This window comes from Saimiri boliviensis, chromosome 11 (genome assembly GCF_048565385.1).
Source record: "Saimiri boliviensis isolate mSaiBol1 chromosome 11, mSaiBol1.pri, whole genome shotgun sequence".
Classification (NCBI taxonomy): domain Eukaryota; kingdom Metazoa; phylum Chordata; class Mammalia; order Primates; family Cebidae; genus Saimiri; species Saimiri boliviensis.
This window is the reverse complement of record NC_133459.1, coordinates 18,107,749-18,132,319: the sequence shown is the minus strand read 5'-3', so window position 1 is coordinate 18,132,319 and position 24,571 is coordinate 18,107,749. Positions and strand designations below refer to the sequence as shown.

The window sequence follows — 24,571 nt, the reverse complement described above, 5'->3', positions numbered from 1 at the left end:
CTGGCTCTGCCTCTGGTTTACTGGCTGTGTGACCTTGGGCCAGTTACTTAACCTCTCTGTGTCTGTGTCCTCATCTAGGAAATGGTGGAAATGCCCAACTTTCAGGGCAGTGCATGTAAGATGCTTGACACACAGTGGGTCCTCCTTTGATCGTGGTCGCTCCTGGCCTGCCCCTGCCACCACCTCCAGTTCATTTGCCTGTGGGACCAGCAGCTTTGGAGACTGCACTCCCTCCTCAGACCGTTTTGTGGCAGCTTCCCAGCTCCTGCCTCGTAATAGCTCTTTATCACATTAGGCGCACGTCACCAAAAGCAGTGTTTTCCTCTTCTGAGTAATTAGAGGTAATTAGCACTGCCTTTGTGCGGCCTCCTGTTTTCCTTGAAAACGCTTTGCTGGAGAAGTTGCTGGCAAGGGACGTTTCACTACTGCCATTAGGGAAAGCGCTGGCCACCCTCTGCTCCCAACAGAGACCTGCAGGACCCGTCCCCGCTGGGGCAACCACGCGGCAGGGCCCTTTGTGAACATCCCCCTCCGGGGTGAATGAAGCTGCCCTCCTGCCCTTCAGTTTCTCCTTGTAGGAACTGGGTTACAGTGGGTGGGGGATTTGCCACTCCAGGGACCAACTCGTGAGGCTCTGGGGTGCAGAGACCCGGCCCACAGCAAGACTCTTCATGTCCCAAAGGAAATGCCAGGTGGCCTAGAACTTGGCAAAAGGCTTGGCACGAAGTCGGCACTCGATAATAACCACAGTAGCCAACAGCTCACATGCTTTATGGGGATCAGTCATTTGATCCTCAAAGAGGTCCTGCATAGTTATAGTAACCTGTTGTACAGATGTGGAAACTGAGGCTGCAGGCAGCATCATGGCATGGTATTCAGTGGGAAAGCCAGCTGAACCTGGGCTCTTAACCACTCCCTGGGTACTGCCTCCATTCACACAGCTCTGAGGCTTCTGGTAGTGACCTCTAACCCTGCGCCAGTAAGCCTGTTACGTGTATTATCTCCTCAAAGCCACACAGCCAGCCCACATGGTATAGGTATCTTTATTAGCCCCATTTTACACATGAGGAAATTGAGGTCCAAGAGGTGAAAGCACCCAAAGGGGCCTGATGGGCTTGGAAGGAGTCACCGGGGCAGGCAGAGGTGGGTGATAGCAGCTTCTGATTGGGTAAGTTGGGGTGTCTTGTGAGGCAGAAAGAGGAAGGGCTGGGCCCGATCCGTACCTGTGGGGATTTGGTCACCACTGAGCTCCCACGATGCACGGGGCTGGCTGTGGGGCACAGAGGTGAGTGAGAAGTGGTCCCTGCTCCCCCGCACTCACAGTTTGTCAGAGAACGCAACCTCATGAGCACGTGATGATGACAGGTGCCATCACAGGGTATCCACAGAGGCCCCTGCCAGCACGGGAAGCCATGGAAGGCTTCTGCACGCCCGTCACATCCAGTGTGTAACCAGGCAGCTGGCAGATTCAATCAAGACAGCCTGGGAGACAGTCAGGGGCTGAATCTTCACCCAGTATCAGTGACGCCAGAACTTTCTGGTGCTAAGAAGCTCTTTCCCAACCCACCTCACCCCTCTTCTCTCATCTCTCCAGCTAACTGTAAAACTGGACCTCTGCCTAGCAACTGCTCCCCTGGGGCTTTGCAGAGGGGTGGCTCGGTGACTAGGGTTGCCTGAGACTCGGACCAACTTGTAGTCAAGGAGGGCTAGAGCTGTGTGTTCTAGGATAGCGCTCAGTGGAATTTCCATCTGGTATCAGCTGCAGCCAGTGGCTACAAACACCTCCCTTCCTTCCTGGCCTGTTCCTACCCAGCACTGGCCCTAGTCCTCTACAACATTAAAAAGGTGTAAGGAGGCAGTTCTTGTTTGTCCTTAGAGAGGCAGTTATCGTTCATCCCTGTGGGTCTGAGGTTTCTGCTGGATGGAATTCAGACGTGATGGCTGGAGCTTAAGCGGCCATCTGGGGCTCCCAAATGGATCAGCCTAGCTAACTCCCTACTCTCCATCCCTCACTTCTAGGAAACTAAGGTAAGGGAACTCTTATATACAGAGAATCTGCTGTGTGCCAGGCACTGTGCTTCGTGGTTTGTATTATTTCTTCCTGCCAACTCCTTTAGGTAGGTATCACTAACTCAAATTGCATAATGTCTCTGTGCAGGTGTTTGGGGCAGGGCATGGTGGCTCATGCCTGTAGTCTCAGCACTGTAGGAGGCTGAAGCACGAGGATCTCTCAAGCCCAGGAGTTTGAGATCAACCTGGACAATAAAGACCCCATCTCTACATTTAAAATTTAAAAAGCTAGGTGCAGTGGCTCACGCCTGTGATCCTAGCACTTTGGGAGGCCGAGGTGGGTGGATCACCTGAGGTTGGGAGTTCGAGACCAGCCTGGCCAACATGGTGAAACCCTGTCTCTACTAAAAATATAAAAATTAGCCAGGCGTGGTGGCGCACATCTGTAATCCTAGCTACTTGGGAGGCTGAGGCAAGAAAATAGCTTGAACCTGGGAGGCAGAGGTTTCAGTGAGGCAAGATCATGCCATTGTACTCCAGCCTGGCAACACAGTGAGACTCCGTCTCAAAAAAAGAAATTTAAAAAAAATAGTGTTTTGGATCATATAGGAACATAATATCAAAAGATAGCATTCCCTGAGCTCCCCTGAAGTGCCAGGCCCTTGAACTCCTTGCAGCAATCATTCAAGGTCATGACTCTCATTTTACAGATGGGGAAGCTGTGGTTCTGGAGATTGTGAGGACTGGCCCCGTTACTAGTAAGAGACAGAGCCAAGGCTGGCACCCCAGTTTCTCAGAAAGTCCAAACTTAGGTTCCTTCTCGGGCCCTGCGGCCACTAAATATGCGTCCTGCCACCCAGGGGCTCTGGCTCTGCCTTGGCAGCCACCCTGAACCCAGGGACCAGGAAGTCACTTAGAAGTGTGAATACATGTGTGTGTTTTCACTGGAATCTGTTTAAAAGCATTTATGAGGGAAGGAGCGAGAGGTAGGCAGATTCCAGTGGTGAGAAAATAAGAAAACTGTACAGGGAATTGTCTTTTTGTGTCTTTGAGAAATCATCTGAATAGCGCAGTGTGATTTGTGATTCAAATGGAAATGCAGATATTACCAGCAGTGTCTTTGTGCTGTTTTCTGAGATTCCCAACAAAAGCCTTCCCGGTGTTTTTCCCATCCTTTTTTTAAAAGAAAGCCTTCCCCTTCAGCCTTAAAGGAAAGTTTGGTCTTGTGTGCGTCTTTGGCACCAAAGCAGGCCCCCTCGACTGGCCTGGGAGAACGCGAGGCTCCCTTTCAGGGGCAGATCCGAGCAGCTTCTGCAGCATCTCAAGCTCAGCACCTGGCTTTGCTGCTCATGCGCTGTGTGTCATAAAGCAAACCACCACTCTGGACTTTGCTGTTCTCTGTAAAACGAGGATGATTTTTAACATCCCTTCCCCAGCTGATTTTCTCTAAAGAGAAAAGGCTTTAGAAACAGGCCTGGATTTCAGTCATCCTTGAGGTGTTCCAGCCGTATAACCCTGGGTAAGTCGCTTTACCTCTCTGTGGCTCAATTTCTTCATCTACAATTAGCAGCCGACACCTATCAAAGGAGTACGTGTAATAAGCTGATTTGGTGCAATGTATGAAGGACCTACTATGTGTCAGGCATTGTCCATTATTACAGCTAGGCATCACGCATTTCAGTCACACCCCTACTTGTCACTCACCAACACATCCCAGCACAAAAGTGGGACGGACACATGACTGACAAAGGGGGTGGCCACTTCTGAGTTCTTGGCCTTTGTCTTAGTTAAGATGCAGGCCCATAGAACAGAGGCCCTGCTAATGTTTTTTGTTTGGGTTTTTGTTTTTTCTGGGTCTTGCTCTGTCACCCAAAGTATAGTGTAGTGGCATAACCGCGGCTCACTGCAGCCTCCACCTCCCAGGCTCAAGCAATCCTCCCACCCCAGCCTACCTAGTCACTGGGATTACAGGCACATGCCCCTATGCCCAGCTAATTTTGGTATGTTTTATACAGACAGGGTTTCTCCATGCTGCCAAGGCTGGTCTCAAACTCCTGGGCTCAAGTGATTCTGCCACCTCGGCCTCCCAAAGTGCTGGGATTATAAGGGTGAGCCACTGTGCCTGGCCTAATTGTCTTAAATACACAAGGGTTGATTCTGTCACATAAAAGAAACCAGAATAAGCCATTTAGGGCTGGCATGCCACTCCACAGTCTTCAGGGACCAAATTTCCCTCTTGCTGCTTGTTCTGCCTTCCTTAGTGGGCTGACTCATGGCCCAAGATGGCTGCTCAAGCTCTGGCCATCTTGTCTGAATTCCAGCCAGCAGGAAAGAGAATACAAGGGAAGAAGTGCATTTCTCCTCTTAAAGAGAATTCCAAGGAATACCACATAACACTACTGCTTCAATTCATGGGCCAAAACTACTCACAATGCTATTCCTAGCTGCAAGGAAGCCTGGGGTGTGTGCCCAGCTATAAATTTGGATCCTTGTGACTAAAGGAGAAACAGGAGAGTGAGTTGTAGCCAGTACTTTGTAGTCTGTGCCATAGCTTTCTTTCCAATTTGGGGACTTTTCCAGGGAAAATCCTCACAGCCAACCTCTAGTGACGCTACCCTGGTGTTCCGCTTTTTACAGTGGAGGCAACTGAGAGCCAGAGGGGTAGAGGACCCTGACCAAGGTGTCACGACTAGTGAGCAGCAGAGCCCTTCTGGGGTAGCCTAGCGCTGCAGGTATGGGCTGGGCGCAGTGGCTCAGGCCTGTAATCCCTTTGGGAGGCTGAGGTAGCAGGATTGCTTGAGTCCAAGAGTTCGAGACCTGGGCAACATAGGAGACCCCATCACTACAGAAAATTTAAAACTTAGCCAGGCATGGTGGCATGCACGTGTAGTCCCAGCTACTTTGGAGGCTGAGGTGGGAGGATTATTAGAGCCCAGAAGGTCAAGGCTACAGTGGGCTATGATTGTACTACTACACTCCAGCCCGGATGAGAGAAAGAGAATTCTCTCTCTCTCTCTCTCTTTTTTTGTTTTTGTTTTTCTTTTTCTTTTTCTTTTTTTCTCATGCTATTTTGACAAAAAGCCCATCCTTAAAAAAAAAAAAAAAAAAAAAAAAAAGCTGCCGGTCACGGTGGCTCATACCTGTAATCCCAGCACTTTGGGAGGCTGAGGTCGCTGGGTCACTTGAGGCTAGGAGTTCGAGACCAGTCTGGCCAACATGGCAAAACCCCTTTTCCACTAAAGATACAAAAAGTTAGTGGCATGGTGGCACATGCCTATAATCCCAGCTACTCAGGAGGCTGAGGCAGGAGGATCACTTGAACCCTGGAGGTATAAATGGCAGTGAGCTGAGATCGTTCCTTGGCACTCCAGCCTGGGCAACAGAGTGAAGCCCTATCTCAAAAAAAAAAAAAAATTTCATGTAAAGAATGAGAGCTTCTATCCCACCTTTTTGCTTATCAGGAGATTCCTTCCTGCCCCCAGAGGATCCAGATTTTTTAGAGAAACATCCTTTGTCTTTATTTGCAAGGCTGAGACCCAGAAGTTTGGCTGGGGTCCCTGGGGAGGACTGGGCTCCACACACCCATCATTGGCCCTCTCTCACTGTCTCCTGCAGGTAAGTGGCCACCTGGACTATGCCAAGCAGATGGACGCCATCCTGAAGGCCGTGGGCATCCATACCAAGCCAGGCTGGGAAGAGAAGGGGCTCTCGCTGGCCCCAGGCTGCCTGCCCCCCGAGGAGCCTCACCAGTCAGCAGCCGCCCCTTCATCAGGCGAGACCACCCATGAGGTTGGGCAAACCCAGGGTCCCACATCCAGAGATGCCTTCAAATTGGCCATGTCCATGGACCCCAGCCAAGCCCAGGTGCCGGCGGGGCTGGACCAGTCTGAAGGGACCTCCCTTCCTGCTGCTGCCAGCCCTGAAAGCCCTAACATCTGCAGCCATGACATGGACCCCAACTCACTGGGCTGCCCCAATTGTGCCTGCAAGACCCAGGGCCCCAGCCCGGGGCTGGACTGACCCCCAGCGGGAGACCTGAGCTGTCTTCCCTGATCTACATATGCAGCTATCTCATACGCTCAGCTTCCTCCCAGGAGCTCTGGAGGTGCGGGGTTTCCATGGGCCTCTTTCCTAATTTGAAGGAATTGGAACTGAAAGGCAAAGGAAATGGAAGGAAGGGGAGTTTGGAGGAGAGAACATGCCCACCCTGGGGAAGCTGCCTGTCTCCAGAGGAGCCTCAGCAGGGAGCAGTCACCCCCTCCTCAGAGACCTGCAGAGTCAGCCAAGCCCAAGTTAAGAGTCCCAGGACTGGAAACCAACTGTGGGCTTTCTATACTTGTCCCAGCTTTAGAGTCTGGCTGTCCATCGGGAGGTCCAGAGGGCTCTCTAGGGCCAAAGGCTCCCACGCCACCTCTCGCCTGGACTAAGTGAAACCAGGTGCATGCCGGCTCTTCTATCCACACTCCAGGGCTGCCCACCAGCTGACAGGCACCAGCAACTAGCAGCAACAGAGCAGGCACAGGTAAAAGTGGACAGCTCACTCCTGCTCTTAGGAGATCCAGTCAGATCTGCCCCATACAGCCACGCAGGCTGCGCACTGCACAACTCCAGGGACATTAGTCACACAGACACGATGTGTGTGGTCCCCCAACATGCACCATGGTAGCTCTGTGACAAAGCATGGTGAGTGCTTGCGGAATTGCATTCAGGATAGCTGTGAACCAGGCTTGGGGACAAGAATGAAGTTTACTGGGAAAGAATATCCTGTAGCAGGAACAGAGGGGATAACAACAGCAATAAATGATCATAATAAACTACCACTTCTTGAGCTTGTACCACATGCCAAGTGGCTACGTGTTATGAGGTCAGACTATTATTATCTTCGTTTTATATTTGGGGAAACTGAGGCTCAGAGAAATAAGGTAAACTGCTGAAGCCCGTACAGCTGGTCAGTGATGGAGCCAAGCCCCAAGCCACTGGGCCTGCATCCATGAGACCCTTCCTCTTTGTTCCTCTCATGGTCCCTGAATGACAAGGCCAGAGATAATGCGCCCCTATTGTGCAGATGGAGAAATCAAGGTCCAGGCAGAGGAAGTATGGACACTCTGGGGAAGGTGGGAGAAGGGCAGCAGGAATTAAGAGTCGTGGAACACTGGAGCCAGATCACTGCTCAGGTGTATGTGGATTCATTTGTTCATTCGACACACATTTGTGGCTTATGCCTGTAATCCCAGCACTTTGGGAGGCCAAAGTGGGAGGATCGCTTGAGACTGGGAATTGGAAATCAGCCTGGGCAACATAGTGAAACCTGGTCTCTACAAAAAAAATTAAAATAAAAAAAAGTAGCCACAGTCAACACTCAAGAGGCTGAGGCAGGAGGATTGCCTGAGCCCAGGAGTTCAAAGCTGCAGTGAGCTATGATTGTGCTGCAGCGCTCCAGCCTGGGTGACAGAGTGAGACTCAGACTCTTTTTTTTTTTTTCACACCTTTTTTCTTTTCCTTTCCTTTCCTTTCCTTTTTTGAAACAGAATCTCGCTCCGTCACCCAGACTGGAGTGCAGTTTTTTGGTTTTTTTTTTAGATGGATTCTTGTTACCCAGGCTGGAGTGCAAGGGCACAGTCTCAGCTCACTGCAACCACTGCCTCCCGGGTTCAAGCGATGCTCCTGCCTCAGCCTGCCAAGTAGCTGGGATTACAGACACCTGCCACCATGCCTGGATAATTTTTTGTAATTTTAGTAGAGATGGGGTTTCACTATGTTGACTAGGCTGGTCTTGAACTTCTGACCTCAGGTGATCCACCTTCCTCAGCCTCCCAAAGTGCCAGTATTACAGGTGTGAGCCACTGTGCCTGGTCAACTCTGACTCTTAAAACACAAATTTAGCTGGATGCGGTGGCTCAAGCCTGTAATCCCAGCACTTTGGGAGGCCGAGGCAGGTGGATCACGAGGTCAAGAGATCGAGACCAACCCGGTCAACATGGTGAAACCCCGTCTCTACTAAAAATACAAAAAAAAATTAACTGGGCATGGTGGTGCGTGCCTGTAATCTACTCGGGAGGCTGAGGCAGGCGAATTGCCTGAACCCAGGAGGCAGAGGCTGCGGTGAGCCGAGATCGCGCCATTGCACTCCAGCCTGGGTAACAAGAGTGAAACTCTGTCTTAAAAAAACACACACACACACACACACAAATTTTAAAAACAAATGTTTATACAATCTTGTTAGTTTTAAACCAAACTGCTCATGTCACACATGGGAAATGGAGGCTCTGAAAGGGGAAAGATTTTGCTGGGGTCCCAAATCGAAGGGGCAGAATCTGGAGCAGAGCCTAGGACACCCACACCCAGGCCTTCTCCCACTACACCAGCTGCTTCTCAAGCCCCGAGTGGCTCCCCAGTTGAATCCAGTCCACACAACAGCCATGGCCTTCAGCTAGACTTTATTGAGAGTCCCCTTGGGCAGGTCTGGGGAACAGGGGAAGCCCCACAAGCACCGTGGCCCCTCTGTGGCCTGCGGCCAGGGCCAGAGTTGTGTCTCATCAGCACCATGGAGAGCGCCAGGCCAGCCATGGAGGACCCCCTGGGAGTTTGTGTTGGCAAAACTTGGGGAGGCAGAGCTGAAAAGGAACCTATGGCAGGTAAACTGTGGAGATCAAGAGTTCCCAAACTCCCTGCCCCCAGAAAACAAGGCCCCTGTGCCAGAGTCTACCTGCCTGCCTTGTGGCCCCCACCCCACACCAGGGACAGCTCTTCTTCGACTCTGCTCTGCTGACCCAAGTAGCCACCACTCCCATTTCTCTCGCTGACCCCAGGGAAGGCCAAGGGAGGTGGGGCGAGGGGCTGGGTTTATTCCCATCAGTTGTCCCCTTCTAGGTCCAAGGACCCCCCCCCCCCCAGGATCAAGGAAAACCAGTCCCTGAGGCTGCAAAAGAAACTGCCACCTGCCCCTTTTGCCCCCAGGAGAGGTAAAGCAGCAGCTTGGGAGCTGGGAGGGTCCCTGAGAGATGGGGTCCCTACCCAGCAGACAAAACAGGGAGTTGGGAAACCAGAGTCAGGCTGTGGGAGCCTGGGCCGGAGCTGAAGAGGGGGAGGAAAATGGAAAAAGAAAAATGGGAACAAACAGCGCCCCCCTACCCCGACCCACAGCCAGAGAGGCCAGGGGCCTGGATAGCCAGGGGTCATAACAACAGAACGTACCACTTAACTGACCATGTACTGGGTGCTGGGCACACATTGTCTTAATTCTCAAGACAACCCTGCAAGGTAGACATCATGACTCTGTCTTACATATGGGATAACTGAGACTCGGAGAGGCGAAGTAACCTGTGTCAGGCCCCAGAGCAGAGGTGGCAGAGGCCCAAATAGATGCCTGCCTACCTCCCAGATGCAGCTGCTGCCACATATATCCCAGGGTGTGGGGACTGGCAGGTTCAAAAACTGTCCAGCAAATCATTCTCAGGGTTGAAGATTAAGCTAGACCATCTCCAACTGTAATGGGCACGTGATTCATCTGGGATCCTAGTAACATGCAGTTCTGACTCAGCAGGTCTGGGCAGGGGCAGAGATGTGCATTTTTCACAAACTCCCAAAAGGTGATGGCAATGCTGATTGTCCATAGACTATGCTGTGAGTAGCGAGGGGTTCAGCCTAGCACTAATCCCTGCCTGCAGGTGGGGGCATTCCTTCCCATCCAGCCTGACAGAATGGGCAAAGGGCATGATTGTTTTCATCTTACCCTGAACCAAGAGGTCCTTCTCCCTAACATCCAGAGTCCCCCAGCGCATCCTCCACACACACGTTTCACCCAAGAGTGGATCATCTTTCAGAACACAGTATGAGTCAGCTCTGATCCCTGAATGTGCGGGGCCTGGAGTGGGCCCCAAGGGCTGGCTCGGTGCACCCCCTGCTGGAGCTCAGAAGGCTCCTAGGAAACCTGCAGCCTCCTGGTCTTAACCAAGAGCTGGCCCAAGGCCTCGGAGTCTGGGTTCTGCTCAATCCAGCTCCCCACTGGCCAGTCCCAAGCCCGGGTCAGTTCGTGGGGGTGCCGAGTGGATGCAGCCGCAGCTCGGGCTCCACAGGGTTGATGTTGAAGAAGTTGTTGGCAGCAGTGGTCCTGGTGGGCAGCAGGGCGTCCCGGGTGGCTTCACCAGGAAGCAGTAGCTGGGCTGTGAGCTGCAGGCCTGAGGAGCCACCTGAGCCTGCATCTGAGTCTGAGTCTGAGTCAGGCGGCAGGGGCAGCGGCAGCACCTGCTGTAGGCTCAGGCCGGGCCGGGGGCCACTGTGAGAGGTGCGCAGTGACGGTGAGGCCAGGCTGGCCTGGCGCTCCCGGGGACAGCGTGGACACGGCAGGAACCTGCCCAGTGCCCGCTTGAAGTCCCGCATGAAGAGAGGGTAGATGATGGGGTTCATGGTGCTGTTACAGTAACCCAGCCACGTGAGGACATCGAAGAGGCCTGGAGAGATGCAGTCGCACACGGCCTGAGGGGATGGGATGTGTCATGCCTGGTCCCAGGGCAGGGACCCAGGCCTCCCTTCCCAGCACGGATGGAGCAGACACACGCACGCACCACAAGAGCAGCCTGCCCTCTCCTGCCCTCTTGCCGGGCTGGGACCCAGGGCCTCTTCTACAAGGGCTGGACTCACCTGCCCCTTGCTGTGACATTACCTGGACTATGTTGGCCACAAAGAAGGGCAGCCAGGTCACAAAGAACATGCCCAGCAGGATGCCCAGCGTCAGGCTGGCCTTCAGGGCCTTCCTGCTGTGTTTGGTGGCCAGGCGCCTGCTGTCAGCCGACTCCACCCCTGGGCGTGGGGTCCTGGGCACCTGTGGAAAGTAAGTCCACATGAGTCAGTTGAGAAAGAGCCCCCATCTGACCCTGATCCTAGCCACAAACTGAGCTTCAACCTTAATTCTAGACTGAGCCTAGTACCAGGATTAAACTGAGCCCTGTTCCTTGACTGAACCCCAACTAGAGTCCTAAACTGAGCTCTGAGCCTGACTTCAGGCCAAGCCCTGACATCAGCAATAAACTAAGCCCTGATCTTGGTCCCCCACTGAACCCTGACACCTATCATAGGCCCTATAATAACCAAGTTCTCAAACCAAACCTTAACCTTGGACCTAAACTGAGCCCTGATCCTGGTTTCACACTCCCTGACTCTGACCCAGAATTTCATAAGGAGCTCTAGGAAGTACAGTGAGACAGAACAACACTACCTGAAACACAAATCAGATGGTTCAGAAGAACAGCCATCCCTGCAAAGACAATACGTGACACAGACCAACACACACATTACAATGAGCCCAACACCTTCCAAAGCCTTTGGCACTATAGAAATCAATTGCAGATGGCCAGATGCAGTGGCTCATGCCTGTAATCTCCGCGCTTTGGGAGGCTAAGGCAGGCGGATCACTTAAGGTCAGGAGTTCGAGCCTGGCCAACACAGTAAAACCTTGCCTCTACTAAAAATACAAAAATTAGCAAGGCGTGGTGGCAGGCATTTGTAATCCCAGCTATTCAGGAGGCTGAGGCAGGAGAATTGCTTGAACCCAGGAGGTCGAGGTTGCAGTGAGCCGAAATCACTGCACTCCAAGTCTGGGGAACAGAGTAAGACTCCGTCATGAAAAAAATAAAAGGAAAAAGAAAGAAATCAATTGCAGTTGAACAAGACGACCTGTTACTGTCCAGAGCTTGGCAATTGCTTTATATGTGGATGCTCTTCATATTTGGGAGCAATGGGCAATTACTCTTGAGCCCCACAAAATAGAAAGGCTTTTTTGAGAATGTGTGCACAAAACAAATGTTTGCAACTAAATATAGATTCCTAAGGATGCTGGTGACCTTGGCATTTTACAACTCAATGATACTGCGAACTGGCAGGCAACTCCACTCTCAAAAGTGAACAGGAAGAGGAGAGGGTAGGAGGCAGGAGGAGATAGAAGCTACTTCCCAGCAGCCACTGAAAGAAAGACATGGGCACAGGGAGGTTAGAATTTGACTTTGCAAACTGGTCCCCACAATCCCAAATAATGAAAGGGCTCTCTGAGCTGGATAATTCTTTCACCCAGTGGTGCTCGTAACTTTTTAAACTTCATGGGCCCTTTGAAATGCTAACGAAATCTAAAAAACAAAACAAAACAAAACAACTTTCCCCAGAAAATAAAAGGCTTATAAATTTTTATACACACACACAGACATGAAAACAACATTCCACACTTCCAGAAGGTTCAGAAATGACCTTGAAGTCTCTAGGTTTCCACCATGAAATCCCTAGGAATCCGTGAAGGCTGGGATGTGAAGCCCTCCTCTAAACCATGTGTTTTTGTAATCAATGTGGGTTTTCATTTTAGATTTACACAAAATCAGGTCCACTTCTATTTACTATTTAATACCCATGTGCAGCGGTGTGCACAATTCATCATGAGCTACGCAAAGGGTATGTGTGCTGTCTGGGAACACATCTGGGCTTTTACAGCCAGGGATTTTCCCGGCACTGGGATTTGCCCAGTTCCTAAATTGTATGAGAGCCCTGCTGAGTGAGGCCAGAGGTGGGTTGGGTGTAGGGAGATGAGAAGGTCGGAAGGAGGCAGGAGCGGAGCCAGATTCCCAGGCAACCTTCTGCAGATGGGAAGGCGGAGGAAGCAAAGCCAAGATGTGGCAACTCCAGGGAGCACCAAAGCCAGCACCCCACCTCACTCTGCTGTGCATGCCCTCTCCTTCCAGCCCCTCCTCTTCCCAGGCCTCCAGAGTTGGTGTCTTGTCCATGGTGCTGAAACCCCAACTACATGCTGTCTTCATAGGAAATGGAATTCTAATTCTAAAATAGCAAGGAGGTCGCTGGGGCTGGGAGATGAAGCACACTGTAACCCCCACCCCTCCATGTGTTTATTCACATGAAATATGGTGATACAAATTTATAACAAAGGCCTTGATTTCTCCCTTCTGTCTTGGTGAGACAGCGTTGTACAGAGGCAAAAGCTGGGCTTTTAAGACAGGTGATCTGGCTTCAAATCATGCCTCTACCACTTACTCGCTCTGTGATCTTGAGAGAGCCTCTGTTTCCACATCTGTAAAATGGGAGAAATGATACTCAGCTTACGGCGTTGCTGTGAGGCTATGGATAATAAATGCATGCACAGTGTCTGAGGTTGAGTAGGCGTTAAATACCTGGTAGCCATGATACTGGTTCAGTGATATGTGTTGTGAGGTTGGGGTGATTTTGAGCACAGTTGGGGGCCCTGTCCTTCTGCCAGCAGCTCTGGCCTCCCCAAAGCAGCACAGATGCCAAGACAAATGTTCTGACTCACCACGCTGCAGCTCAGATGCTAAGACTAGAGGATGCTGTCCTCTGCCTCCACCCCGTCATACACAAGTCTTCCTCAAAGTTATTCCAAGTTAGCGAGGCATTAAAAGAAGATTTTACTCTTCTCTCTCCTCTTCTAGTTTTCTCTCCTCCAGAGCGAACTTTATATGGCTTTTGTGACTACACCATCGTCAACCTGGAGGAAGAGGCTCCCGCTTCCCCAAAAGAATCTCCTAAGACCTGCCACACCTTCAAGTTGCTGCCATCAGTGGGAATAGACATCATGGAGAGGGAGGAGACACTGTCTCATCCAGGCGTCGCTCTGACCCTAGTGACCTGGGGAGAGCAGGGGACAGGAGGCAGCCCTGATCTTATCAGAGCTCTAGGACATGGGGAAACTGAGGCACTGGGGGGATAGCTCAGGTCAGTCACTGGGGGAAGGAGCTCCAGAGAAGGGGGTGAAGATGAACTGAGATTAACTCTCTAGTCTCCCTGGAAACAGCTCTGGGTTTTTCTTTCTCCTGCTTTCCAGAGAGTTGACTCAAGAACACAGGCAAGAGAAAAGGGAGAAGGAAACCGAGGCTCAGAATGGGTAGAGGACACACTACCCTTCCCAAGGTCACACTGTGCCAGTACAAGGCTCCCAACCAAAACCCGAGTGGCCCCAAATCAATGTTATCATCCCCATTTCTCTAGCACTTATTACACATCAGCATTTGATATTCATTAGCTCATTCCATCTTTATGAGAGGTAGGCATTGTCGTCCTCATCTTGCCAGTGAGACAACCGAGGCTCGGAGAGGCAAAATGACTTTCCAGAAGTCACACAGCAGATAAGAACTGAGTTGGGGATTCCGTCATTTCTGGCCCCAGGAACTCCACTCTGCCCACTTCACCATGCTGCTTCCACATTTGGAGATGGCATCCATGGGCCCAGTCAGGGTGGGGTTAGAGAAACCCCACCGCTGTCACCAAGAGGCCCTCATGGAGCAGAAGCCAATGGCAACCGCCGGTCCACACCCAGTGATCTGGCTGATGCTGGCGTCGCCCTTCCGATTCTCTCTCCCCTGTAACCCCTCCCAGCCCCACGGGGCCAGGTCGTCGTTTGCATCTCCCTTCTGTGTCAGTGTCAGAGGGCAGCTGAAGGACAATACAGTGCCCTTCCAGCCAGCAATCCCACAGACAGCTTCCAGCCAACACCTACGTTCATGTCTCCTCTCTTGATCCAAGAATGTGTCCCACAGCACTACTCATGAGGGGAAAAAAATTGAAAACAGCCTAAATGTCCATCAAACGAAGAGGGGTTTAGGCTGGGCACAGTGGCTCACCCCTGTAACCCCAGCACTTTGAGAGGCCAAGGTGGGTAGATCACTTGAAGTCAGTAGTTCGAGACCAGCCTGGCCAACATGGTGAAACTCTATCTCTACTAAAAATACAAAAATTAGCCAGGCGTGTTGGCGAAAAACAAAAAGAGAGTGTTTTAAATAAACCACAGTGACTTCCCACCACAGAATACTACACTGATGTTTTAAAAGAAAGAATCGGTCAAATGAAAAGATCTCCATGATTATTAAATTATAATAGCAGGTTGCACAGTAATAGATACAGAATGATTCCACTTGTTTGAAAAGCAATATGCAACAGAAAGCACTAAGGCTTTTTAGGGACCTGTATAAATACATAAGCCCACAGAAAAAGAGGGCCCAGAAGGGCCAGGTGCAGAGGCTCACACCTATAGTCCTAGCACTTTGGGAGGCTAAGGCAGGTGGATTGCTTGAGTCCAGGAGTTCAAGACCAGCCTAGGCAACGTGGTGAAACCCCATCTCTACAAAGCTACAAAAATTAGCCAGGCATGGTGGTGCACGCCTGTAGTCCCAGCTGTTCAGGAGGCTGAGATGGGAGAATCAACTGAGTCAGAAGAGGTCAAGGCTGCAGTGAGCCGTGGTTGTACCACTGCACTCCAGCCTGGGTGACAGAGTGACACCCTGTCCTAACAGGAAAACCAAAAAAGACCTAGAAGGATATATCCTAAATTGATGCATGTCTCTGGAAGTGAAAGGTGATTGGCTAGAATTTGGGGGTATTTTCCTTCATCTATGTGATTGAATTTTTAAAGTGCATTTATATATTCCTTTAGGCAATTCATTTTTTTACCATCATCTGATCATAGTGGGAGAGTTACAAGACACTCTGGAGGCTGACTGCCTGGTTTCACACCCTGGCTCTGTTACAAACTAGCTGAGTTACTTCACCTGTCTATGCCTCAACTTTCTCTCCTGTAAAATGGCATTATAACAGCATCTGCCTCATGGGATTATACTAAGGATTAAATAAAATAATATACGGAAAGTTAGAACAGTCCTGGCGCATAGGAAGCACCATAGACGTGTTAGCTATCATTGTTGCTGTTTATCATTATTCTCTGGCTCAGCTGTTTGATAATGATGGTGATGGTGCCGCTGACAGCAGTGATTTTTCTTCTCTAGAAAGGGTCAAAGGGGTGAGCTCCCCAGAAGCATGTATTTTGCCAACAACAGGAAAACAGAGGCACAAACAACTAACTGTTGTTGTTGTTTTAAAGATAGGGTCTTGCTCTGTTACCTGGGCTGAAATGCAGTAGCTTGACCATACCTCACTGCAGCCTCAAACTCCTGGGCTCAAGCAATCCTCTCACCTCAGCCTCCTTGAGTAGTTTTAACTGCAGGTATATGCCACTGGGCCGGGCTAATTTTTTATATATATTTTTTAGAGATGGGATCTCACTGTTTCCCAGGCTGGTCTCAAACTCCTGACTTCAAATGATCCTCCTGCCTTGGCCTCCCAAAGTGTTGGAATTACAGGTGTGAGTCACTGCCTAGCTGAAATTTGTTGAGCACTTACTATGTCCCTGGTATTTTGTGTATATTATCTAATTGACTCTTCAGACAGCCTTGTGTGATAGATGTCATGACCCGTGGAGCATAAGGAGGTAAAATGCCTTACCCAGTGTCATCTAACTGTGAGGGAAAAGAGGCAGGGCTTGAACCCTGACCAGCCAGACCCACAAGCTCCTGCTCCAGCTCTGGCTGCACCAGGCTGCCTGGCTCTGAGCAGCAGCCAAGCCTGCCATGCCGAGCAATGTCACTCTGCCAGCCTCTTCCTGACTCGGCCTCCTCCTCCCCCTCACAGATATTTCTGTGATCACAGCCTCCTCCTCTGAGGAGGAAAGGCAGAGATGGAAGGGAAGATGGATCATTAAGACGGAATGATGCTTAGTTGGGTGAGGGAGGGTGAAAAAGGAGGGGGAGGAGGAAAAGCAGGAGAAATTGATGGGAGCAGAGAGGGGGAGGGGAAGACGGGGTGCACAGAAGGAAGCCATGGGAACTGAAGGAGAGAAGGGTGGGTGGGAGTAGGGAGGAAGGTGAGGTGCAGAGATGGTTTGAGGTTATGGGCCACAGAGACCCAGAAATCCTGCCAGGAAGAGAAAGAGGCTGGGCCTCTCCTGCTGCTCTCCCTCAAGCTGATGGCCCACGCTGCATCTCTGAAACTGTCTCTAACACCTTGGACCCTCCAGACTCTCCCAAGGGTGGCTGAGTGCCACCCATATCCAGGACCCATCTTCCAGCCCGCTCCCAACATGCACGCTCCCCTGCCCTGGCAGCATCTCACTCCGCCCCACAGCCCTTCCTCCATCCCCAGCCTGCATTCCCAGCCCCAGGGCTAAGCAGGACCCCTTCCTCCCAGCCCTGAGGTACTGGGAAGACCTGGTAGAAACCCCTAAGCCAATCAGTGGCCTTTTAAAAGCCTGTTTCCATAAATAGACATGTGGCGAGATGAAATGCTCAAGGCTGACCAGCTCTCACGTTGCGACCCCAGAGGAACTAGGGCCTCGGGACCTATGCCCAGCTCCCTTCCCTTTGCAGGGAAGCTGGAGGCTGGACTGGAGTGGGAAGCCAAGGCTAAGTGGGGCTGGGCAAGGAAAAGGGAAGAGGTCCAAGGCACCCATCTGATTCATTCTCATCACTTCCTTTAGCTTCAAACATTGAGGGGCCTCCACCTCCAGGCCAGCTCTGGTAGGGAGGAAGGGGCAGTGACCCAAGAGGGCAGCATCCCAGAAGCAAATCCCCAAAATGCAGGCCGTTCTCCAAGCAATCAGGAAAACGGGCCTGCAAGAGGCTTGCTTAGGAGCCGAGCGGTTTTGAAAGCAGGAACAGAGGCAGGGTTTGTACATGTCACGTTCAAACCAAAAGAATGTGCTTTCCAGAAAGTGGGGGGATTAGAACAGACACATTTCTGGCTTGAGAGGCCCCTGGGTCATCTGCCTTAGAGGTAAGGCGCTGGCCTAAACGGCCCATGAAGACTCCTCCAGCCTTTCACTTCAGGGCTCCGTGGGAGTGCTTTGCTTTCATCTTCAAACAAACGAAGTGAAAAATAAACTGAACATGTGCCGGGTGAGGCACCCCTCTTATAAGCTTGTAATCCTCATCGTGATAGGGTTTGATGATTAGTGTTTGTCCCCACAACTAGAACAGATTTCAAGAGGGCAGGTGCTGTCGGTTTCATTCACCACCACATCCACAGCCTAGAACAGCTGCTGCACAAAGCAGGTGTCAACACATGTCACCAAGCAAATGAATTCACAGGATAAAAAGCTCAGGACTGTCACACTCAAGAACTGACTCTGAAAGGCATGAGAAAACAGGCAACCAGCTGAACAGGTGTGGAGCCCCAGGCTCCCTGAAGCACTGTGTTCACTCCATTCCTTCCATAAATACGTACTGAGCACCTACGATGTGCCAAGTGCCCCTAAGTCCTGGGACCACAGTGGAAAACAGGCCAGGCGCAGTGGCTCACGCCTGTAATCCTAGCACTTCAGGAGGCCAACGCAGGTGGATTGCCTGAGCTCAGGAGTTCAAGATCAGCCTGAGCAACACAGTGAAACCCCGTCTCTACTAAAAAACAAATAATTAGCCCGACGTGGTGGCATGCACCTGTAGTCCCAGCTGTTTGGGAGGCTGAGGCAGGAGAATTGCTTGAACCTGGGAGGCAGAGGTTATGGTGAGCTGAGATCACGCCCCTGCACTGTAGCCTGGGTGACAGAGTGAGACTCCCTCCCGCCAAAAAAAAAAAAAAAAGAAAAGAAAAGAAAACAGAAAGACAAGTTCCCACCCTCACAGAGTTTACATTCTAGAAGAGGGAAATAAGCAAACAGTAAATAAAATGGTTGGCACAGAACACGTCACGGGGTAGGAGGTGCTGCCGAGAGAAATCTTAGGGAAAGAGGACCGCAGAGGACCTCAGGAGGGTGGCAGGTGCTACTCTTGAGAGAGGGATTAGGGGAGGCAATTGAACAGAGACTGGAAGGACATGATGGAAATTGGGGGAGAATCGGAGGGAGACCGAAGAAAGGGCACCCCAGGCAGAAGGAACCACAAGTGAGGCAGAATGTGCTTGGTGCGTTCAAGGAACAGTAAGGAAGCTAGTGTGGCTGAAAGAGAGGAAACGGGGGATTACAGAAGGAGAGGAGGCCAGGTAGGGCAGAGGGCCAGGTGACATGAGACACAGGGCCACCAGAGCAGAGGAATGACTCGGCAGGAACTGCATTACAAAGCGATCGTTGGGGCCACGGTGGAAGGTTGAAAGAGCAAGAATGGAATCGGGAAGTCAGTTAGGATCCCGCACGGTGGCTCACACCTGGAATCCCAGCACTTTGGGAGGCAGAGGCGGGCAAATCACTTGAGGTCAGGAGTTCGAGACCAGCCTGGCCAACATGGCAAAATCCCATCTCTGTTAAACATACAAAAATTAGCCAGGCATGGTGGCACGTGCCTGTAATTCCAGCTACTTAGGAGGCTGAGGCATGAGAATCACTTGAATCCAAGAGGCCGAGGTTGCAGTGAGCCAAGATCATGCCACTTCACTCCAGCCTAGGTGACAGAGTAAGACTCTGTCTCAAAAACAAACCAAAAAAAGGAAGTCAGGAGCAACTAACTCCTCGAGCTCCCTAGTAGCTGGAATTGTAGGCGCTCACCCCCATGCCTGGCTTTCTTAGTATTTTCTTTAAATCATCTCTAGGAGTAACTAGCACCGGCTGCAATAACCCAGGCAGCAGATGAAGGGGCTCAGTCCAGGGGAGTGGCAGCGGAGCGATGAGGAGTGGCCAGGGCCGGTGAGAAGCAGAGAGGTACACAGGCTGCCTCCAACACCACTGGCCTGAGCAACCGGAAGAATGGGCTTGCCATTACGTGATATGAGGAAGACTATGGGGCAACTAGGTCTGGGGTCTGGAAAATCCGGAGTTCTGCTGGGGACGCGTCAAGGAAGCAGCCCGGGTAGGAAGTCATCAGCGCGTGGGTGGTATTCTCAGTTATGAGACAAGATAAGGAGCAAATGTGGAAAAAGGATGAGATGCTTCAAGGACTGAGGCCCAAGGATGCCACCGCTGAGGTGGATCAGGAGGAACAAATGGAGGCGACCAGAAGGCACAGAGAAGAAAGGGGGCAAGGTGTGGGGTCTCTGAACACAGATTTCCAGAGCATCACTGCCCACAGGCAGCACACCAGCACAGAACGATGGCCCCAGCCAGATCCAGGTTTGAACCTCACTTACCAGCTGTGCAATCTTGGGCAAGTAACCCCCACTCTCTCCGAGCCTTAGATTCCTCACCTGTCTAACAGGGGTGATGGTAGGACTTGCCTCATTGGGTGTTTGGGGGTTAATAAGCTTATTGCAGTGCCTGGTGTAGAGTGAGTGTTCACAGATCGTGGGGCTGCGGCTGTCAGCACCTGGGAGACTCCTGCCCAGGTTCCAAGGCCACAGACACAGATTCTATCCTAGTACCAGCCAGTGAGATTCATGGAAAGAAAATCTGTGTGGTACTGGCACTGCTGGAACCAGGAATCCTGATCTCTTCCGCCCCAGCTTCACCCAGACCAGCCAACTTCTCACATCCTTAGTCACGAGAGCAGAACTTCCTGAAGTGTGGGAATGGAGACTATTTTAGATGGTAAAGGGACACGCCATAAAATGAATGAATCACAGAGTGAGCACGTCGGCCCTTTACAGCTCTCTTCCAGCTCTTCTAGGTGCATCAAGAGTAAGTCCCACGTTGATGCTGCCATGTTTGTAATACCTTCTAGCATGCTACAAAGAGAAAGCAAGCCCTAGGCTCAACACCTCAACCTCACCAAGCTGCACTTCCGGGACAGGGGCGGGGCTTCTTCAACTTCACTGAAGTAGTGTTTGTGATCGCCTTCTATTTATAGCAAGGGATACAGATCTTCCATTTCTAGAAGAGATACGAAGTTTTCTTTCTAAACAAATTAATGGAAGTAAAAAGATTAAAGAGATGATTTAAAGAAAATGCTAAGAAAGCCAGGCAGAGGGGCAACTGGCAATTCCCAACTACCCGGGAGGCTGAAGCAGGAGAATTGCTTGAGCCCAGTAACTCAAGACCAGCCTGGGCAACTAGTGAGGCCCTGTGTCTAATAAATAAATAAATGAAGTGCTAAGTGCATGTGGAGGTGGTGGTGGGAGAGGCAGTAAGGTAGATATCCCAGGCAGTTCTTGAATGCCTGAAGCTTGTGAAATGCTCCTTTTTAAGAACCCAGGGACTCCTGTAACCCCAGAACTTTGGGAGGCCGAGACAGGAGGATCACTTGAGCCTAGAGTTCAGTGAGCTATGATTCCAGCTCTCCAGGCTGAAATGAGCTGTGATCGTATCTAGGCTGCAGTGAGCTATGATCACGCCACTGCATTCCAGCCCTCCAGTCAGGGTGACAGAGCAAGACCCTGTCTCTTAAAAAACAACAATAACAACAACAACAACAACAACAAAAGAACCCAGCGCGACGATGCTACCAGGCAAAGATGGAGAGTTGGGCCATCATAAATTTCCGGTTGTACACGGTACCTCGGAGAAGCCTGCCCCTCATCCTGAGGGAGCTATCCTGTGGTAGGTGGGTCAGGCACTGAGTATGGAGTTCAGAAGAAAGGTGGGCGCTCACAACAGCCACGCAGGACCATGAGCAAATGTGTGCTAAGTGGAGGTGCCCAGGGGATCCCCAGGGACTGCTGGACTGCTCATCCCTCTCCATCCCACAGCCCGGGTCTCCCTGCGCATCCCGCGTACCTGCAGCGTCTCCGAGGCCTGGCTGGCCATGCCGGTGGTGAGGGAGGCCACCTGCACGGCCTGCTTGCGGGCAGCCAGCAAGATCCTGCAGTAGGTGAAGCATATGGCACCCGAGGGCAGGAAGAAGGTGAGGCCCGACGCCACGAGGACGAAGGGCAGGCTGGCCAGCAGACGGCACTGGCCCGGGACGGGTGGCCGCGCGTGTCCCAGCTCATGCCAGCCCAGCAGCAGGGGCAAGAAGGAGGCGAGCGCGGCGAGGCTCCAGGCGCCCAGGACGAGCGCCAGGGCGCGCGGGGGCGTCATGCGCAGCTTGTAGCGCAGCGGCGAGAGGATGAGCAGGTAGCGGTCCAGGCTGATGAGGCAGAGGTTGAGGATGGAGGCGCTGCAGCACATCACGTCGAAGGCGGTCCAGAGCAAGCAGAGGCCGCGCGCCAGCACCCAGCGCCCGTACAGCGCGTTCAGCATGGCGGGCGGCATCACCACCAGCCCCACCATCAGGTCGGACGTGAAGAGCGACACCAGGAAGAAGTTGGACGTGTTGCGCAGCGCGGGCTGAGTGCAGATGAGCGCGATCAGCAGCGAGTTGGCCGCCGCCGTCAGCGCGATGACCACGCACAGCGCGGCCGCCACCCAGCCGCTACCCCCCGGGGCAGACGGCAGCCCTGCGTCCCAGGCCGGGGTGCTGTTGGCGGTGGGGCCCGGCTCTGGGACCATGGGGACCGGGGGTCGAGGGCGAGGGCGTGATCGGGTGGCGGGAAGGCAGGCGCGGGGCGCGGCGAAGCACAGACGGGACAGGCACTGTCAGTGAGAACAGACCACGACTCACCACGCCCCCCGGGGGAGGTGGGTCTGGGGACGTGGGCGGAGGCGCTGGGTCCCGCTAGGTCAGCGGGCAGCGACCACAGCAGGGCGCAGAGTGACTATTGGGGCGCCCTCGGGGGTAGGGCAGGGACACCTGGAGCAAACTAGTTGGAAGTTTGGGGAGGGGCACCCGATGAGCCGAGGCCCCTAAAGGAAGAGGCAGGAGGAAGCCTGGGCGCCGTGGGGTGGGAGCAGAGCCTCCTGAAGGGGGCTGGCGGCAAGATAGGGGAGGGGAGTCCGGCCAGGGGCAGAGCTTGGGAGGTGAGAGCTGGGGTTGAATGAGCGCTCTCGGGCAGGAGCAGGCTCCCCGCGGTTGGTGGGCGTTTGGGCGCCAGGGCGGGTACGCAGGGTGGCGGCCTAGGGGCGGGAGCAAAGACCCCCGGGGAAAGGCAGGTCTCAGGATCTGGCGCACCGGGATCTGGCGCACACGGCCAGTGCAGCACGCGGGTTCGCTGGGGCCGCCAGGCCTCGCGGGCAGAGGAGGGCAGCAGCCGCGCGGCGCCCCCCTCCCCACCCGGCCGCAGGGTCGCCTCCGCCTCCCGCCCTCACTGGTACCTGGGGCGATCGGGCTGCTTCGCCGCCTGCGACTGCGGCAAGCGCCGCGGTGCTGCAAAAGGAAGAGGCGGCCGCTGGCCGGGCGGGAGGCGGGCCAGGGGCTCCCGAGCCCGGGAGACGCCGCGAGGGGCCCTCACGCGTGGAAGAGCGGCAGGGTGCAGCCTGGAGCGCGCGGTCCCCGCGCCGCGGAACGTGCGCCCCGCCTCGCGGTGGGCGGGGAGAGCCGAGCCCGGGCCCTGCAGGCGGGCGGGTTCCCGGTACCCCGGGCCTGTGGGCCGAAGATCCGAGCGCTCCAACTGCGCGAGGTTGCCTACCCGGCTGTGGCAGCCCCCATACCCCCGGATGCCCCTCCCAGCCCAAACGGGGCGGCGGCGCAGACAGAACTCGGAACAGGGGGTTGTGACCTGCCTTTATCCATGGACTGCTTGCTCACTGATGCGTGCCTGTCCACTCACAGCGGGGTCACCGGGCATTCAGGGGAGCCAGGAGTTGGACAATATTGGACAAATCGCCTTACACCCCTCTGGGCCTCAGTTGCTATATCTGTAAAATAGCATTCTTTTTTACAAAAAAGAAAAAAAAAAAAAAAAAAAGGAGGGTTAGTAATTCTGGGCATTCTTCCCCGCTAGTTTAAGCAAGAGGCTAACCTTCCCCCCGGGTCTTTTCTGCAGAAACCCTCCCGATCCCCGAAGAGGCCAGGTACTGTGGATGAAGTCCCTGAGCTGGTGGCACTCCTAGTCTAAAAGAGCATGAACAGATTTGAGAATACCCAGGTCAGGTGGGTTAGAGTCACTGCAGGCAGAGGCGTGGGCTGTGGTGTCCCCTGGGTGTGGCCTCCCTCTGTATCTCTCCCCTCTGGCTAAGAGTCTCTGCCTAACCCTACTGTGCAGGTTGATACTGTGGACTCCATTCATTCACTCATTCAACAGATATTTATGGAGCACCCACTAGATGTCAGGCACTGTTTTGACCCATCAGGACACTACAGTGGTCAAAATAGATCTGCACCTCCATGGAGTTTACATTCTGGTGGAAGGAAACAGAAAATAAATACATAATCAACATGCAAAGTCAGCCAGGAGCAGCTCACACCTGTAATCCCAGCACTTTGGGAGGCCAAGGCCGGCGAATCACCTGAGGTCAGGATTTGGAGACCAGCCTGACCAACACAGTGAAACCCATTTCTATCAAAAATACAAAAACTCACCGGGCATGGTCGTGGGTGCCTGTAGTCCCAGCCACTCGGCAAAAGGAAGAGAATTCAGTTCTCTTGAATTGCTTGAACCTGGGAGGCAGAGGTTGCAGTGAGCAGAGACAGAGCCACTGCACTCCAGCCTGGGTGACAGAGCAAGACTCCAAAAAACAGAAAGAAGAAAATGCAGTATAAAGAGAATGGGGTGAGGGATCATTTTTCCTTCACAGAAACAGAAAAATAATCCTTTCCACATTGAAGGCTGCTGTTATGTCCCCAGGGGCTTTGTTCTATGATTCCTACTCCTCCAGTTTATTCAGACCCCTACAAGAATACTGAGAGGTAGATGTTAAACTGTGGTTCAGCCAGGCACAGTGGCTGACTCAGGTAATCCCAGCACTTTGGGAGGCCGATGCAGGGGGATCACCTGAGGTCAGGCGTTCAAGACCAGCCTGACCAACATGGTGAAACCCCATCTCCGCTAAAAATACAAAATTTAGCGGGGAGTGGTGGCATAAGCCTGTAATCCTGAGGCTGAGGCA

At 52.7% G+C, this 24,571-nt stretch overlaps 2 protein-coding genes across 7 annotated transcripts in view; one reads left to right on the top strand and one right to left on the bottom strand.

Moving 5' to 3' along the window:
• TMCO4 (transmembrane and coiled-coil domains 4) overlaps window positions 1-6,845 on the top strand; it is a 116,030-nt gene extending 109,185 nt beyond the window's left edge. For 5 of the 6 annotated variants that reach the window (XM_074380173.1, XM_074380172.1, XM_039474432.2 and 2 more), the window contains one exon: window positions 5,626-6,845. In XM_074380173.1, the coding sequence (XP_074236274.1) occupies window positions 5,626-6,030 (405 nt within the window). In that variant the 3' untranslated portion in view covers window positions 6,031-6,845. Of the gene's footprint in view, window positions 1-78; window positions 5,089-5,625 lie in introns of those variants that run through there. The other variant, XM_074380175.1, reaches the window with a different exon arrangement.
• Window positions 6,846-8,151: 1,306 nt separating this feature from the next.
• Window positions 8,152-23,004, bottom strand: HTR6 (5-hydroxytryptamine receptor 6). The gene is made up of 3 exons (XM_003934929.3): window positions 21,422-23,004; window positions 10,673-10,831; window positions 8,152-10,485 (listed from the first exon to the last, which is right to left on the bottom strand). The coding sequence occupies exons 1-3, from the start codon at window positions 22,133-22,135 to the stop codon at window positions 10,036-10,038; spliced, it is 1,323 nt and encodes a 440-aa protein (XP_003934978.1). The 5' UTR covers window positions 22,136-23,004; the 3' UTR covers window positions 8,152-10,035.
• Between the last annotated feature and the right edge of the window lie 1,567 nt (window positions 23,005-24,571).